We start from the raw sequence: 17,286 nt of genomic DNA, 5'->3' as shown, positions 1-17,286 counted from the left end.
GAGCAACCAAAGCACAAGCTGTTAAAGCTCCGCCCTCTTCTGGAGCAGCAGCTCATTTGCATTTAAAGGGACACACACAAAAACGGCGTGTTTTTGCTCACACCCAAATAGGGGCAAATTTGACAAGCTATAATAAATGATCTGTGGGGTATTTTGAGCTGAAACTTCACAGACACATTCTGGAGACACCAGAGACTTATATTACATCTTGTGAAAAGGGGCATAATAGGTCCACTTTAATGGAACGGGTGTATCATTGGAGTATCAATGACATTAACTAGTCAGACAGCTCACTAGAGTTTGAAACGCAGTTACCTTAAACTTGTCCAGCACTTGTGTGAGTCGACTGAAGAGGAGTTCAGCTTTGCTGAAGATGGTCAGGAAGCCGCTGGAGTTGTGTTCGATCATGCAGGTGAATATGGGCTCCTCTCCCGTCTCGCTCACACCTTTAAACTGGTTCGGGATGCAGATGAACCTTTTCATCTCACGGTAGTATTTTGCCCTGACCTCTTCGAACGCCGGACGGAACTGCAGCCGCCCCTGCCTGAAGAAAAACACAAGATATTAAACAATAGTTTTTGTGAGGAAATGATTGGGTGAGTTTTTAAGTGAACTAGACCCTTAAAACACATAAAGAGGAGAGAGGGGCTCTTACTTGAAGATGAGGTCAATGTTAATCTCCGGCAGGTTCTTGTTGAGGGCCTCCAGTCCCACCTGATACTGATGCTCCAGAGCTTTATACAGCTGATGGTTCCAGTGCTGACGCCAGGCCCTCATGTCTCCTGTACGAAAACCCTGAACACATACACACACATCCAGGCACATTTAAGGCCGCTGATAAAAGTGAGCTGCCTACATAGACAGCATTTTAGGCACCATTATGTCACCTAACAAGGCATATGAGGTTCCATTTCTGTTAGGATCCTGCTTTAGAAGGTAGATGCTTGGGCTGGGCAAATTAGGGGGAAAAATCTATGTTTTTCTAATGAAAATCATAAACATTTTTAATGTTTAAAATTAAAAAAAAGCTTCAGTTTTGCCAAAATTTGTGTGATTATATATCAATATGACTATAGCTAGATGGATTAATGTTTGAAAATTAAGAAATTAAGACAGCTATAAAAAATATAACCATACAGTTGTACTGTAAAATCATATTATTATTATTATTATTATTATATTATTTTACTTAAAAACTAGAAATTTTATTTTTTATTTTGTTTAATATTTTATTTAAAATTATTATTATTAATATAATTAACATAAATATTTATTATTACTATTTTATAGTCATATTTATATACAATCACAAACTTTTTGGCCAAATTGTGCAACCCTACAAACAAGCAGAGCAAACCTGGAGCTTTTTTATTTAAACATTTTTTAATTATTATTATTATTAGTATTATTATTATATAAAATATTAAACAAAAACACTGTAAAATAAGACATTAACCCTCGGTTTCACAGACAAGACTTAAGCTCGTCCCACACTAAAATGCATGTTTGAGCTGTTTTAACTGAAAGAAACTTGTGCTGACAAGTCTAAAAATATGTCAGTGCTTTTGTTTTGTCTCAAGATGCACACCAGTAATGTTTTTTTCTAAGACACGTTTATAAAAGCTACTTAAATACCCTAATTGAAATAAGGCCTAATCCTGGCTTAGCCTAAGCCCTGTCTGTGAAACCGGACCTTAATGTTTAAGAAAAATAATAATAATCATAAAAAAAAAATAATAATCATTTTATTTTACAGTTGTAAAATTACAATACTAATATTTAAGGGAAGACTGTTGGTGCATGTTGTGTTCCCAAATTAAATTATTATTATTATTATTATTATCAATATGTATTATTACTATTTTTATAGTTACATTTATATATAATCACAATTTTTGGCCAAATTGTGCAGCCCTACAACAGGTTTTTTCCTGGGTCAAAAATGGTCTTTGGTGGTGGCTGACAGACACGGTCATCCACACAAACAGTATTAAGTACCCGACCCACGTGATCTGTGAGCCCAATACTGACAATAAATTACCTGCCACTCTCACTGTACTCCTTTCTTGCCCTCTTTGCAAAAAAATCTGTGATTTCATAGCTTTGTAAGAGAAGATGCTTCTTTGCTAGACCTGATAACTATTTTGGTACATATATTAATAATTAATAATCAACATTAAAAAGTTTATTTTAACTAATAGTCTAATTTTCTACCATATACAATTGAAAGCACCTAGCTAACAACAACTTGCTGTGTTCTGGTTTCACCTCACTCCAGTCTGAACTGACTGATTTTATAGGTAGGCCTAATTTACTACACATTGTCATTTAAATAATCTGAAAATACTGTTGATTAAAGGCTAAATCTTACTAACCACTCTTGCTAAATGGGGTACGTTCTCATTTCAGAGGTGTTCTGAGTAGATGATTTGTTATAGCTTCACAGATTCAGACAGTGACGTCTTGTGAGTTCAGTGTTGGACAGGGTAGCGTCTCCCAAAAGCACTGTAAGGCTAAGTTGATCGCAGCTCCATTGGTGGCTATGGTTCTATATTCAACTTAGCTTTTGTGTACTATGCTTTTGTGAAACGCTACCCTGATCAGTTGTTTTAACTATTCATTAACCCTAAACAGGGCCACGTGACGTGGGTGATACAAACATTTGAGAGGCTGTGGGGAGAGTCAGGGAAAGTTTGGGTCTGATTTCTTGGTTTCATGTTGAGAGGGTGTTTGTTGTGAATATTTAGATATATTGACTTTGTTCATAATTTTTTTGTTTAGCTTACGGGCAGCATTTAAAAACAGCATGACCCCCTGTAGTGGGACATCTACTAACCTTCTGATAAAAGTTGATATATTTCACATATTTACAATATTTGGAGGGGACTTGCATGTTTAAAAAGTTGTTGTTGAGTGTTAGCTTATTACGTTCATGTTGAAATTTTATGAATTTAATTTTTACATTTTTCATAATTAGCCTGTAAATGTCTGTATCACCCATGTCACATTGCCTGTTTGGGGGTATAAATCAGTTGAAAACAGAATGCATGTTTGGCAATGCGTATTACAACATTATAGCCAATTTTTTTTAAACATTTATTCTCTCATAACTTAAACTAATCATTCTTTATAAAAATTCTGTTGAACAATAAGTATAATGCCTATTTATGAATATATTGTATAATGCTGTATAATATTTAATACACAAATTTCTAGGGCCTATAAATTATCATTACGACCAAAACTTTGCCGAAAACTTGTTTTACACAATCTACTTCATGTCTTCTGCCCTCTGATTGATAATTCAGACTTTTATCAAGTAAAGTCCTTTTTGCTCAGAAATCTTTAATGATTTTTATAAAGTAAATGTAAGATAAACATTTACTGTACTAAAGTAACTTGGGTTTACTTGATTATTCATACATTATTTTTTAATGTTAAATATTACAAATTCTTTTGACATTTTTTTCATGTTAATATAAATGTCAAATATGACACAACAGACTTTTGGGGAATATTTATTTGTCCATCTCCCAATTATTATTGATTTGCAATGAATTGCATATATATGCCATAAAAGCCTGATGTGTGTGTGTGTGTGTGTGTGTGTGTGTGTGTGTGTGTGTGTGTGTGTGAAATATGATACTCAACAACAACAACAAAAAACACATGCAAACTTGTATATATACTATATGCATGCATATGTGTTTTTTGTTGTGTATCATACTTATACATCAGGCTTTTCATTGCAATTCATTGCAAATCAATAATAATTGGGAGATGGACAAATAAATGTTCCCCAAAAGTCTGTTGTGTCATATTTGACATTTACATTAACATGAAAAAAATGTCAAAAGAATTTTTAATTTTTAACATTAAAAAATGGTGTATGAATAATCAAGTAAACCCAAGTTGCTTCAATAAATGTTTATCTTACATTTACTTTATAAAAATCATTAAGGATTTCTGTGCAGAAAAGACTTTACTTAATAAAAAAAAGTCTGAATTATCAATCAGAGGGCAGAAGGCATGAAGGATATTGTGTACAACAGGTTTTCCTCAAAGTTTTGGTCATATTGATAATTTATAGGCCCTAGAAATTTGTGTATTAAATATTATACAGCATTATATAATATATTCATAAATAGGCATTATACTTATTGTTCAACAGAATTTTACAAAGAATGTTTAGTTTAAATTATGAGAGAATAAATGGTTTTAAAAATGTTGTAACATGCATTGCCAAACATGTATTCTGTTTTCAACGGATTTATACCTCCAAACCGGGCAACGTGACGTGGGTGATACAGACATTAAAATCAAAAATAAAAGTCATGTTTTTAAAAAAAATCATGGAATTGTATTATTTGTGTCCTAAGAAGATGGAAAATAGCAATAAATTAATTTTCTGATGTCTCTTTATGGTCTTGCCCTTTTTAGGGTTAAAATGAATCGGTTCAAATGAGTTAATAGGTCGCGAATCGGACATTAGCAGACGTAGACTTCTTGTGTGCAAATCCCGGCAGTTAGGACATCGCAAACGATTTGTCAACACAGAAAACACTTCATCACTGGATAGGATTTTTTTTCGTTTATTGAAAGTGCGTTATTATGTCAGCTGCACGTGCAGAACGCCTGTCAGAGAAGATGAGGTGACGTTCTTATGAGCATTATTCACACACTAGGGTTGGGAACCGAGAACCGGTTCTCATCCAGAACTGGGAGTGTTTTTTGAAAAGAACCAGAACCATGCAAGATTTCTAAGTTTCGGTTCCAAAAACGGTTCTGGTGTGATGAGTGGGCGAAGTGCAAGGAGCGTATCCTTTAATAGAGACGTCTGACCTCATGAATATTATAGCAATGAATACACTGAAAATCCCTCACGCTACTCATATGCGTCAGATATCAATGCAGAGAGAGAGAGAGAGAGAGAGAGAGAGAGAGAGAGAGAGGTGTCCAAAGCTGCACAATTAAACTTTAAAAGATCACATTCTCGATTTCATCACCCACATGATCTAATTCCGAAATGACAATGACTCACCCATGTATATTAAACCTTTGACAAAAATAAAATCGCGACATTCAAATCAGCGTTTGCGCTGCCGTTGATCTGAAGAGAGTTGTCATGTTTAGATATAAACAGCTTCACAAACAATCTTTTCAAACACACAGTATCATTATTTCTGTGTGACAAATATTCCAATTATAACAGAAGTATAAAAAAGTTTATTATTCAGATAGAAACGCTGATGTTACCGAAATATCAAAATATAATAAATTACCTTCTGAAAGTAACTGGACTTCAAATAACGACTGTATCGATTGCCATTGTTACGCCAAGTCTTTATGAATCCAACTTACAAAAATATTGTTTCACCTGTCTGGATCTTACATGTGTGTTCAAGCATCTTATCTAATTTGTGGTAAAACTTTACAATAAGGTTCATTTATGAACTAACCATGAGCAATACATTTGTTAATGTTAGTTAATAAAAATACAGCCGTTCATAGTTTGTTCATGTTACTTCACAGTGCATTAACTGTTAACTAATACGACTCTTGATTTTAATAATGTATAAGTAAATGTTGAAATTAACATTAACAAAGATTAACATGCTGTAGAAATGCAGTTCATTATTAGTTCATGTTAATATAGGCCTAGTTAACTGATGTTAACTAATGAACCTTATTGTAAAGTGTTAGCGAATATGAGATTAGCAGTCTGTTAAATTCATTTTACAAGAATAATAAACAAAAAGGGCTGTTTGAGTCGAGTATTGTGCATTTTTCCCTTACTACTTTATTTTATTAGTTGTTTAATTATTTTAAAGGAACCGGAACCGGAATCGTTAGGCAGAACCGGAATCGGAACCAGAACCGGAAAATTTCTTACGATTCCCAACCCTAATTCACACCCAGCGGTAATTCAGGAAAAGTTCTCTGAATGCGCCACGTGAAACATGGATTCGGTCTTCCGAACTTTTAGCATCGTGCCAGTTGTTTTAGATATGTGCAAGAGAGAGAGAGAGAGCGAGAGAGAGAAAAAAGACAGTGATTAGTTTGAAGACAGAGAGTGCGCTCGCATGAGGGAAGAGCTCTCTTCTCGTTCTCTCCGTTCTCTTAACATGCGCCCTGTCACAAGCGCAGCAGTTATAAGCATCACTCATAAATCACGATAACTGATCAAATAAGGCTTTGGCGGGACAAAAATTCATTTTGGCGGCCACCAAAGAATTTTCAATGTAGGAAAAACCCTGTACAAACAAGCAGAGCAAACCTGGAGCTTTTTTATTTAAACATTTTAAAATTATTATTATTAATATATAAAATATTAAACTGTAAAATAATAAATTGATTATTTAATAAAAAATAAAATAATAATAATAATTTTATCTTACAGCAGTAAAATTACAATACTAATATTTAAGGGAAGATTGTTGATGCATGTTGTGTTCCCAAATGCAGAATAAAAGTGACCCAAACTGCAGATTCAAAGATGAGTTTGTGTGGAGTATCATTTCCTGTGAACCAAGCCGCTCTGCAGACAGCGAGGCAGTTCACTACAGAGACAGTATTTGAGCAGACAAGAAGAATCATGATCACCTGAGACTCCAGTGTGGCAAATCCAGTCCTGAGATCCTGAAGACCATCTTTCCATCTTTGCTGCTGACGCAGGAGATCCACTCCCATCAGACACACCACCTATAAAACACACACACAAAACTAAAGCCAGTCCAGACCAGCTCTTCTATGTTCATTTGTGCCTTGATGCGCCAAACGTGCATGTTCAAGGTCAGGACAAAGGCCTGAGGAAGAGGAGAGAGCAACATCACCTTGTCAGTGAAGTCGGTGTGCCACTTCCTGAGTTTGCGGTTCTCCGTGGAGAGTCTCTCTGCGGCACTCTGCAGTTTACCGATGTACTGCTCCAGCTCTTTAGGATTCTCCCACGTGATCTGGAGTTTTCCACCTTCTTCGCGAGACTGAGACCGCGGGTTCTGCCGCAAATAAATATTGTACAACAAACAGACACATGATGTAGTATGTACAGTCTTTGTGTGACCAGTTTATATATTATATATATATATATATTATGACACTCAAAACACTGCCTCATTTATAATGCAAAAAAAGATTTCAAATAAATGCTGTTTTTTTTTACTTTCTATTCATCAAAGAATCCTGAAAAATAAAATATCACAGTTTCCACAAAAATATGAACCATCACAACTGTTTTCAACATTGATAATAGTCAGAAATGTTTCTTGAGCAGCAAATCATCATATAGAATAATTTCTGAAGGATCATGTGACACTGAAGACTGGAGTAATGATGCTGAAAATTCAGCTTTGATCACAGGAATAAGTTACACTTTACTATATATTCACATAGAAAACAGATATTTTAAATTGTAATAATATTTCACTGTTTTATTGAGTTTTTGATCAAATAAAAATGCAGCTTTGGTGAGCAGAAGAGACATCTCTCAAAAACATAAAAATACTATAAATACAGTTTCATGGCAGCAGGAAATGTTCTCAGCACAGAAGGGTTACCTTGATGACCTGCTCAAAGGCCAGAGCACAGCCGAGCATCATGGGTCGTTGAGAAGGTATCATCTGCTGATCGATGGTGTTGTAGAAATGCGCCACCTGTTAAACACACAAACACACGTCTACATACAACGCAATATTTGACCTAAGAATACAGTATGGGGGGAGCTAAACTTCAAGCGAATTAAAATGTAAAGTTGTTAAACTACAGTCAAGACAACAAAACAAAACAAGGTCAGCATTGTTTAACTGAATAACTATAAGATTATATAACTGACTTCAGAGCAGTAATTATCTGGCGTGAATTATATTGAGTGTTGACTCAAATGATTCAGTGATTCATTTCATTGATATGAATAAACTGATTCACAAAAATAACTTCCTAATGCTACCTGAGAGAGAGAATATTCTAGAATATTCTAGAATTGGGTTAGCAGTCATATTGGTACTTTTAGCAAGCGTACAGTGCAAAAGCACCTCCAGTCCGTATGTCTGTGTGTTCACACACCTGTTTGAGGATGATGGCCTGTCGGTAGAACTTCTCTGCGGTGTTTGCCGCCTGCTGGATCTTCGCAGGGATGGTGAAGCCCAGAGCGGAGAGCTGCCGCACCTCTCTGAGTAAACTCACCAGCCGGTCCGAGTACTGGATCTTCAGTTTACCATCCATGTGATCCAACTCCATGACACGATTGCTGGCCTGCAAACTACACACATACAGGACAGATTTATGGTGGTGCTCCTGTCACAATTTGTTTTGAAAATGTCAATACAAACATGCTAAAACCTCGATGAAGAAACTTCAACCAACATATTAAAGTGTCGAATGAGTGAGCCCAGGTTATTTGTATGGTAAAAGTATATGTCTACATGTTTGTTGTTTGTGTGTGTGTTAACCTGATTCCAGATTTGGGATCGGAGAGTCCTGACAGCAGGTCTCTGGTCCAGTCCTCAAACTGCTCCTGCTCGTACGATCTCAGCTGCTCCTGCAGCTCATCAGAGAAACGGACCAGAGGCCGAAATCCAGACAGATCAGAGAGCAACGCGTCTGCCATCTTCAGAGAGTCCTCCACCTACACACACAGATTTTATTTTTATAACTAGTGACCAATTCAAGTCCTTTACCACAATTAATGCTCTTAAGTTCATTTAAGGCAAGACACCACAGGTGAACAGGGTAAAACTTTCAAGAAATTAAATGAATAAAATAAACAGCACAATGTTACTTTGAGAGAGCAAACATACATCTGTGTTGCGTTTTATTTTCTTTGTTTTTTAGTCATTTATGTAGTTGTCATTTAATTTATCATTTAATCATTTATTCATATTATTATTATTATTTGATTTATATCATTCATCATTTTGTGATAAGCAGTAATCTTCCATTGTTTTTGCGGTGGTATAATAACTCTTTGGTCAGATGAAGTCTGAGCATCGAGACAAAAAAAAAAAAAAACGCAACTAAGATTATTCAATAAACTGTGCTCTTTTTATTATCATCACTTCATCTCCTGCTTCTGCTCTTCCCTGGCTTTCTCAGTCAAACTCTCAGGCTGATAGAAGACTTGTATCTTCTGGTAGGGATTCGAAGTTCGGGGTTGGATCTAATATATGTGGAGAAGATCCATCCGATAAATCAGAAAATACTGTCAACAGCCAGAAAACAAATACATGTCATGATGTTTTAGGTATAAAATGTTGCATAAAATCAGGCAAATGATATTTAAACAAACCCCTCTGTAAAACCCTTCAGAATATAGATAGGAATAAAACTGTAAAGTTTGATGTATGTAAAGCTGCTGTAAAGGAGAAAAAGATCACAGCCTTTAAAGATATGCATTGTAATTGAAATCTACAGATGCAAATAGATAAAATGGAATACAATATATTTTGGATGATTTCTTTCCACTTGTCTGCAAGAAGACAAGCTATGGAAGCAAAATTTAGCTTTCTGGCCAAATTTGTCCATTGACCTCTATCCACCATCATGGCCTCCTAATCATCCCCATAAACTGACTGGCTTCATCACTCGGTCTCCTCTCCACCAATAAGCTGGTGTGTGGTGGACGTTCTGACACAATATGGCTGACGTCACATCGTCCAGGTGAATGCTGCACATTGGTGGTAGTTGAGGAGATTCCCCCTTCCATATGTAAAGCGCTTTGAGTACCCAGAAAAGCACTATATAAATGTAACAAATTATTATTATTATTATTAATAAAATAGACCAAAATCTCAAAACTGACCAGTGCCTGAAAGAAAACGGTTCTGCCTGTAGTGTCTTGTCTTAAATGGCTCATTTAAATGTTGTCTCTTAATTAACGTAAGCTCATGAAATTCTTCCGTGTGTACGCACCTTGAGCAGCAGCTGTCTGACCCACACGATATTGTTGACGACCTCAGGAAGGTTTCTTCCTGCTAGAGGACCGGTTTTCTCTCCTGGAGCGCCGTGACAACGGCTCTCAAAATCTGCCCGCAGTCCTGCACAACAACACAGCTAGCATGAAAACCTCTCTAATGTATTTCTCTCCTCATAGTAAGGCAATTCTGGATCTAGATGTGAAACTTTAGTTATGTATTAAACTCTAGCGAGCTTCGTAACGTAGACGGTCCTGATGTAGACATGCTGACTTTTACAAAACCTCATTTTAGCCAAAATGAGTGTTTAAAATCAGTCATTTATGTGGTTTAGGGTGCGTTCACACTTGGCATGTTTGGTTCGATTAAAACGAACCCTGGTGCGATTGCTCTGTTAGTGCAGTTCATTTGAGCATGTGTGAACGCTGCCATCCGAACCCTGGTGCGCACCAAACAAGCGGACCGAGACCGCTGAAAAGATCGGTCTCGGTCCGCTTTCAGCTGAACTCTGGTGCGGTTCGAATGATATATGGACGCAACATTGACCAAAGACATGTAAACTAACCAAAAACAGGAAGATGAGACCCTAAAAAGAACACGCATATCGTTTTTTCTCGTCATAGTCTCAAGTTTGCCCATCACAGGCATCAGACGCGCGTCTCCACGCAGCAGATCGTTTGTGTGTGTGACGAAAGGATTCCCGCCGCTGTTTTGACTCCTTTACACATTTTATAAGCTCTTCACGAGTTCCCAGCTGGCCAAAATACCATCATATGCAGGCTACACACATACAACGAGCGCATTTACCTCAGCACACAGTTTTGGATGTTCTGTAAGTTCCGTCTCAAAATAGGCAATAAGTCATAAAATCTGACCAATCAGGTTGTGAATGTATCCCTATGACTTTAGGTTCAGTATCTTTTGGTTCGGTGATAAAATTGCCAATCTGAATGCTTATCAGACCAGGACTAAATGTTTGTTTTTTTCTTTTTTGGTCCGGACCAAATGAACCAAACAAACCTAACTACAAGTGTGAACGCACCCTTAGTTTTAGTTAGGATGCTGCCTTAGAAGTTAGCTCCCTATGTAGGCAGTGAACCAGTTTTGTATTGCTCAGTGTGTGTGATCTGACCCTTGTTGTAGTCCAGCAATCGTGTGAGGAGCGTTTCTCTCTCAGGCTGCAGTTCTTTGCTCATTGTGGGTCGTTTGATCAGATCTCTGTGTTTCTGAAATGCCTGCAGCAGCTGAAACGAAGATAAGAAAACAACAATGTACAGCTGTGTGCATCTGTGTGTGAGTTTATTATAAATCTGATGTCAAACATAAAGCTCACAGACAGTCTCTTTTTGTCTAAGTTGGTGGCTCTTGGCTAGAATAAGCTGTGATATAGATAAAAAGCCAAACGTCTGGACACACAGGACTAGTGTGAGTGTGTGTACCTGCTGCGGACTGTCCTGTGCATCTATTATGAAGGTCTTGAGCTTTCCAGCTGCTTCCTGTTCTGCTGGAGTGATGAGTCGATCAAACTGAGACACTGCAGCTCTCCATAAGGGCTAAACGCACACACATAAACATACATACAGCTGAGTGATATAGTGATATATCATATGTTTATGCTGATGGTGCTGGAAACACAATAGTGCAGATAGCGTACCTCAGTGTAAGGGTTGTAGTGTATCGGGTTGAGTCCCGTGAAAGGCTGATACACACGTGCAGCTGAAACCTGCTGTTTCCCTCCAGATAACAAACGCTGAAGTTTCTCACACACAGATCGCACCTGCACCACCTGAAACATACACGTCATGTGACAATGCACCAGATTATACTGCAAAGATTGATAGGTGTGCGGTCCGACCTCCTCCAATCGCTGGCCGAGGCTCTGCAGCCCCTGTGGGCGGTGCTTCTCTCCGCTCCACGGATGAGGCGAGTAGCGTTTCCACACCTGACCAGTCAGGTGTTCACAGGCCGCCACCCACTGCTCACAGACAGCCACGCCCCCTTTAAGCCCCTCCCTGACTGTGAAATAAGGATCCTCCCATAAGCGTAGTGCATTCAACTTCCTCTGTACGAACCTGCCGAGAGCTCCGCCTGTGAACACATGTACATCAGGAACGTCATTAGTACTTTCACAAATGTATTCTCATTATTACTTATCAAGGCTTGATGTGCACCTATGACATCCATGAGTCTGATCATGCGTGTCTCGGGGTAGGGGGCGTGCTCATTCTGTTTCCACACGTCATCTACTGTCTCACGTGTGCTCTCAATCAGGTCCAGTACCTCCACCAGACTGAAACTATCCAGATTACTGTAGTCCTGAAACAAACACTGTTTGATTACAGGCATTCTTCAAAATATCTTTTGTTGTGTTCAACAGAAGCAAGAAACTCATACAGGTTTGGAACAACTTGAGGGTGAGTAAATGATGACAACTTTCACAAGCCACCTTAATACTACTACATAGCATCAAAACTCTTGACGTGTGTGTATGTACCTTCTCAATGGTGGTGATGAGCTCAGAGAAGTGTGCGGCTCGCTCTCTCTCGCTGTTCTGCTGTCCAGAGCGACTGACATCGGCCCAGAAGCAGAACTCATCCAGAGGGGTCGTGATACCTGCACACATCAGCATGTGGACTTTATTCACATGGAATTTAAATGTATAAAAACACAAGCTGGGAGAACTTACTCAACACATCTGACTCTGAATGACTCCGTTTCCCAGAATCCTTTGGTGCTGAGTGTCTAAGCACAGAGCCCAGCCCGACCTCAAGATCCATGAGCAGAGACTGAAGCTTTGAGTCGAACGACTGACTCCATTTATCATCCTGCAGAGAGCAGAAAACATATTATAAAAACCTAACAGCAAATTCACATGAACGTGAAACACATCCCATGAGGCTGACCTGCAGCAGGACGGGGCCGTAGACCTGTCGCAGGGCCTGGTACAGAGTGCTGATGGGAGACTCCAGCATGGAGGACACCAGGACGGATCGGTGCAGGTTGTCCTCGGACACCACACACGGATGAGGTTTGAAGAACACAAGAACCCTGCCGTCACCCTCCATACTCTCCAGCTGCATAAACACAACATGAGCTTCTGCTTTCGCTTTTCTGAGAATTTGGTAGCTGAATATGGAGCTGGGTGTATAAAATAATGTTGATTACTGTGAATATTGATGTGTGTTTTATTTAGCCATTAGGTTTCCTGAAGATTGTGCCTCTAATATAAATCGGTAGCGATCATCCTACATGAAAATGAATCACTGAATTAGTGTTTTGAACTGATTCATTGTCATGAAACGCCTCCATTGAAGTCTTGAGTTTCTTCCAGGAATGAACACGTCACAATATTCCTCATTTAAATAATTCATACACAGAATTAAGAGGCGGGGCGTGGTTGAGTTAGTTATGGTAAGGGGCGGGACATTTCCCAAACAACCACCAATCACAACACACTGCTCCAGCCGACCAATCAGAGCACTCTGTGCTTTTCAGAAGGAGGGGCTTCATAGAGACAGGAACTAAACAGAGTGTTACTGACAGACTGGGAATAGAGGAGCTGCAACAATGAAGAATATGAGGAAAATAATCAACATTCAAGCATGAAAACCTGCCCAAAATCAAGACTTTGTAAAATAGCCTAATAAGTCCTCTTGAAATAACAAAAAAACACGTCAAACAGTCCATGTCAATGAATCAGTTCAAAACACTAATTAAATAAAGATTTGCTTACATAGGACCCTATGAAATCTGTTTTATTTTCTCCCAAATTCCATTTAATTTTTTTCTGGATTCTGTTTTTTTTTTATTCAGTTTTTACAAAAAATTTTGAACTCCATTTTAATGGTTAAATTAAATTTTAGTAATCAAAAAGCATGTCTAATTAACTGAAATCATGAAACTTATACAATTTATTAAAGGTTTAACAGAATAAAACATTATTTTAATTTATCTTTTAATCACATGACATTAAACAAACTTTGTCAAACAAAGTGCTGCACAACAGAGCTTTACTGTTCAAATTAAAACATAGAAGAAAAATTGTGATTATTCCTTTAAAAATAAAGTTTTAATAATAATTTATTAGTAGTAGTATTAGTGTTAGTATAATTATTCCATTGAGACGTAGCTAAAATTTACTATACAACAGTAATATATTTCTGTCACAATTTAAACCAAACTTTTATTTTGATGGGTTGCAGTGAAGAGCTTTGAGTTTCTGTGTTTATATGAAGTTTTTCTCAAATGAAACAGTAAAAAGTTCATGAAGTGACTCTCAGAGCGGCTCTGGAGATGAAGTTCATGTGTTCATGTCCTCATATAGACGCAGAGACTGAAAACAACACGACCGTCACGCGTGCTTCAGTGTGTGTGTGTGTGTGTGTGTGTGTGTGTGTGTTTGTGTGTGCAGGGTAAATGAAACCGCGCGTCTGCGCCATTCATTTATTCACACAGAACATACAGGATTCATATTAAAATAGTAATTTTGCAGTTTAATATTCAGGATTCATATTTAAATAGTCATTTTGCAAATTAATATAAGGATTCATATTTAAATAGTCATTTTGCAAATTAATATTCAGGATTCATGTTTAAATAGTCATTTTGTGGTTTAATATTCAGGATTCATATTTAAATAGTCATTTTGCAAATTAATATTCAGGATTCATGTTTAAATAGTCATTTTGTGGTTTAATATTCAGGATTCATATTTAAATAGTCATTTTGCAAATTAATATTCAGGATTCATATTTAAATAGTCATTTTGCGGTTTAATATTCAGGATTCATATTCAAATAGTCATTTTGCGGTTTAATATTCAGGATTCATATTTAAATAGTCATTTTGCGGATTAATATTCAGGATTCATGTTTAAATAGTCATTTTGCGGTTTAATATTCAGGATTCATGTTTAAATAGTCATTTTGCGGTTTAATATTCAGGATTCATATTTAAATAGTCATTTTGCAAATTAATATTCAGGATTCATATTTAAATAGTCATTTTGCAAATTAATATTCAGGATTCATGTTTAAATAGTCATTTTGCGGTTTAATATTCAGGATTCATATTTAAATAGTCATTTTGCAAATTAATATTCAGGATTCATATTTAAATAGTCATTTTGCAAATTAATATTCAGGATTCATGTTTAAATAGTCATTTTGCGGTTTAATATTCAGGATTCATATTTAAATAGTCATTTTGCGGTTTAATATTCAGGATTCATATTTAAATAGTCATTTTGCGGTTTAATATTCAGGATTCATATTTAAATAGTCATTTTGCGGATTAATATTCAGGATTCATATTTAAATAGTCATTTTGCAGTTTTTTTTTTATTCATCAAAAATCTGACAAATTCCGTGACATTCCACGTTATACAGTCAATTCCGTTTTTTATGACTGGATTCCGTGATTCTGTCCGCGTTTTCTGCATCACAGAAATCATAGGGCCCTACTGACACTCAAACACTCAGAAGTGTTCACTGAAGCGTACATTAAAAATATATTTTTAATTTGTTTTACCCATTCATTTAAAAAATGTATTAAAAAGATCATGTAGTAAACTATGTAAGACTATGGTGTTATATTGGTGCATATATAATTAAATGCTTAAATATTATTCTTTCTTTTGTTCAACCTTAATGATGCCTTGATGTTTTAAATGTAATGAATCCTCTTGATTAAATTAGATGTTTTTTAATGAAATTATTCTGATTAGGTGGGGGAAAAAAAATCACCCTTTCAAGCAATTTCAGAGCAAATGCAGAGAATCAAGAAACGCACTTACATCAAGTCATTTGGTAAATGCTTTTGACTTACAAATGAAAAATAATGAGATTATCTGAGTGGTGTCGCACCTTGTTGGAGAAGTGCAGCTCATCTGCGTGTCTGGTGACGGCGAGCAGAAACTCATTCCCATCATCTAGGAAGTTATCGAGAGGACGGCAGGAGGAGAGAGACGCCGGTGTGTCCAGAGAGAAGTAGTTTCCCGCCGTGGTCAGGATGAAGAGTTTACGAGGGTCGTCTGTCCCAGGCGGCATCTTTCACCTGTTCAAACATCATATGAATTAGCAACAGAAAAACAAAATAGATATTGAAGAAATCATACAGTCAGCCATTTTTCTCCCAATTACAATCTATGTAATAAAGCAGTGCTGTTTATGACAGCATAAAAACAGAGATCAAATAATGCATATATGACTGACAGACACCCGTCAATATTAATTCCTGTGATACTTTGATTTTATTTACAGCACAAAATGTCACAATTGTTTTTAAAAAAAAAAAAAAAATAAGCATCAATATTTAAAGCAAACTTCTGCAGCCACAGGCGTATTTATGCATTTGGAGTAAATTTTCATAGGTTTAACAAACACGTGACATCTGGAGTCAAGATTAATTCAGTTTAATACATGTACTGCTGTCACACAAACACGACAAGCAAATGCGCACTTATTACTTGTATAATGAACAAATTCACAAATATAAAGCCTGAAGAATATCGTGGGGACAGTAAATAAAGGGAAATGAGCGTCTTACGGCTTACTGAAGTCAGACTCTAACAGTTTGATCAGTTCTGCTGAAGGATTAGCACGCTAGGCTACGCTAACCACTCTATCTCTTACATGAAGTGAATTTACTCCTGCAAGATAAAATAACGAGCTTCTGTTACGCGGAACGCAGAAGGTTGTGAAGGACACGCTTTGTGTTCGGTTTTAAACGCATCTTCGACAGCAAATCCGTGTCATTTGTCGGGTGGATGTGCAGGAGCAGCTTGAGGGAATGTTGTGGCGCATTAGCGGTGAAGCTGGCGCGGTCTCCGTGGCAACTACGGCCATATCGTTACGTAACGGGTGTCGTGAATGCCAAGCGCGTACGTGTGTAAAAGCGCGTACTAGATTCAGGACTCAAGAGTCCAAATAAAGAAAGAAAAAAAAAAAGAAAGACAGAAAGAAAGACGTTATTGCTTTTTTTCTCTCTTTATTGCTTTATTCGTGATTAACATTTACAATCTATCTATCTATCTATCTATCTATCTATCTGACAGTCAGTCCATCCACCCATCCGTCCATCTATCTATCTACGGTTCTATCTATCTATCTATCTATCTATCTATCTATCTATCTATCTATCTATCTACGGTTCTATCTATCTATCTATCTATCTATCTATCTATCTATATATGGTTCTATCTATCTATCTATCTATCTATCGTTCTATCTATCTATCTGACAGTCAGTCCATCCACCCATCCGTCCATCCATCCAACAGTCTATCTATCTATCTACGGTTCTATCTATCTATCTATCTATCTATATATGGTTCTATCTATCTATCTATCTATCTATCTATCTATCTATCGTTCTATCTATCG

At 36.9% G+C, this 17,286-nt stretch overlaps 1 protein-coding gene across 3 annotated transcripts in view; it reads right to left on the bottom strand.

The window, feature by feature from the left end:
- Positions 1-16,732, bottom strand: part of LOC127495144 (cytoplasmic dynein 2 heavy chain 1) — an 84,987-nt gene extending 68,255 nt beyond the window's left edge. The window contains exons 1-18 of one of the 3 annotated variants that reach the window (XM_051861632.1): positions 16,452-16,732; positions 15,770-15,959; positions 12,809-12,979; positions 12,592-12,730; positions 12,400-12,518; positions 12,077-12,221; positions 11,761-11,993; positions 11,560-11,691; positions 11,345-11,458; positions 11,038-11,149; positions 9,904-10,028; positions 8,445-8,620; positions 8,059-8,254; positions 7,554-7,649; positions 6,834-6,995; positions 6,604-6,702; positions 656-795; positions 316-544 (exon numbers count right to left, since the gene is read on the bottom strand). In XM_051861632.1, coding sequence (XP_051717592.1) covers positions 316-544; positions 656-795; positions 6,604-6,702; positions 6,834-6,995; positions 7,554-7,649; positions 8,059-8,254; positions 8,445-8,620; positions 9,904-10,028; positions 11,038-11,149; positions 11,345-11,458; positions 11,560-11,691; positions 11,761-11,993; positions 12,077-12,221; positions 12,400-12,518; positions 12,592-12,730; positions 12,809-12,979; positions 15,770-15,952 — 2,571 coding nt within the window. In that variant the 5' untranslated portion in view covers positions 15,953-15,959; positions 16,452-16,732. The remainder of the gene's footprint in view (positions 1-315; positions 545-655; positions 796-6,603; positions 6,703-6,833; positions 6,996-7,553; positions 7,650-8,058; positions 8,255-8,444; positions 8,621-9,903; positions 10,029-11,037; positions 11,150-11,344; positions 11,459-11,559; positions 11,692-11,760; positions 11,994-12,076; positions 12,222-12,399; positions 12,519-12,591; positions 12,731-12,808; positions 12,980-15,769; positions 15,960-16,451) is intronic. The other 2 variants (XM_051861633.1, XM_051861634.1) reach the window with 2 other exon arrangements.
- Between the last annotated feature and the right edge of the window lie 554 nt (positions 16,733-17,286).

The sequence above is a fragment of the Ctenopharyngodon idella genome, chromosome 15, assembly GCF_019924925.1.
Source record: "Ctenopharyngodon idella isolate HZGC_01 chromosome 15, HZGC01, whole genome shotgun sequence".
NCBI classification, from domain to species: Eukaryota; Metazoa; Chordata; class Actinopteri; order Cypriniformes; family Xenocyprididae; genus Ctenopharyngodon; species Ctenopharyngodon idella.
Note: the sequence above shows the minus strand (reverse complement) of the source record. Positions and strands in the feature narration are given on the sequence as shown.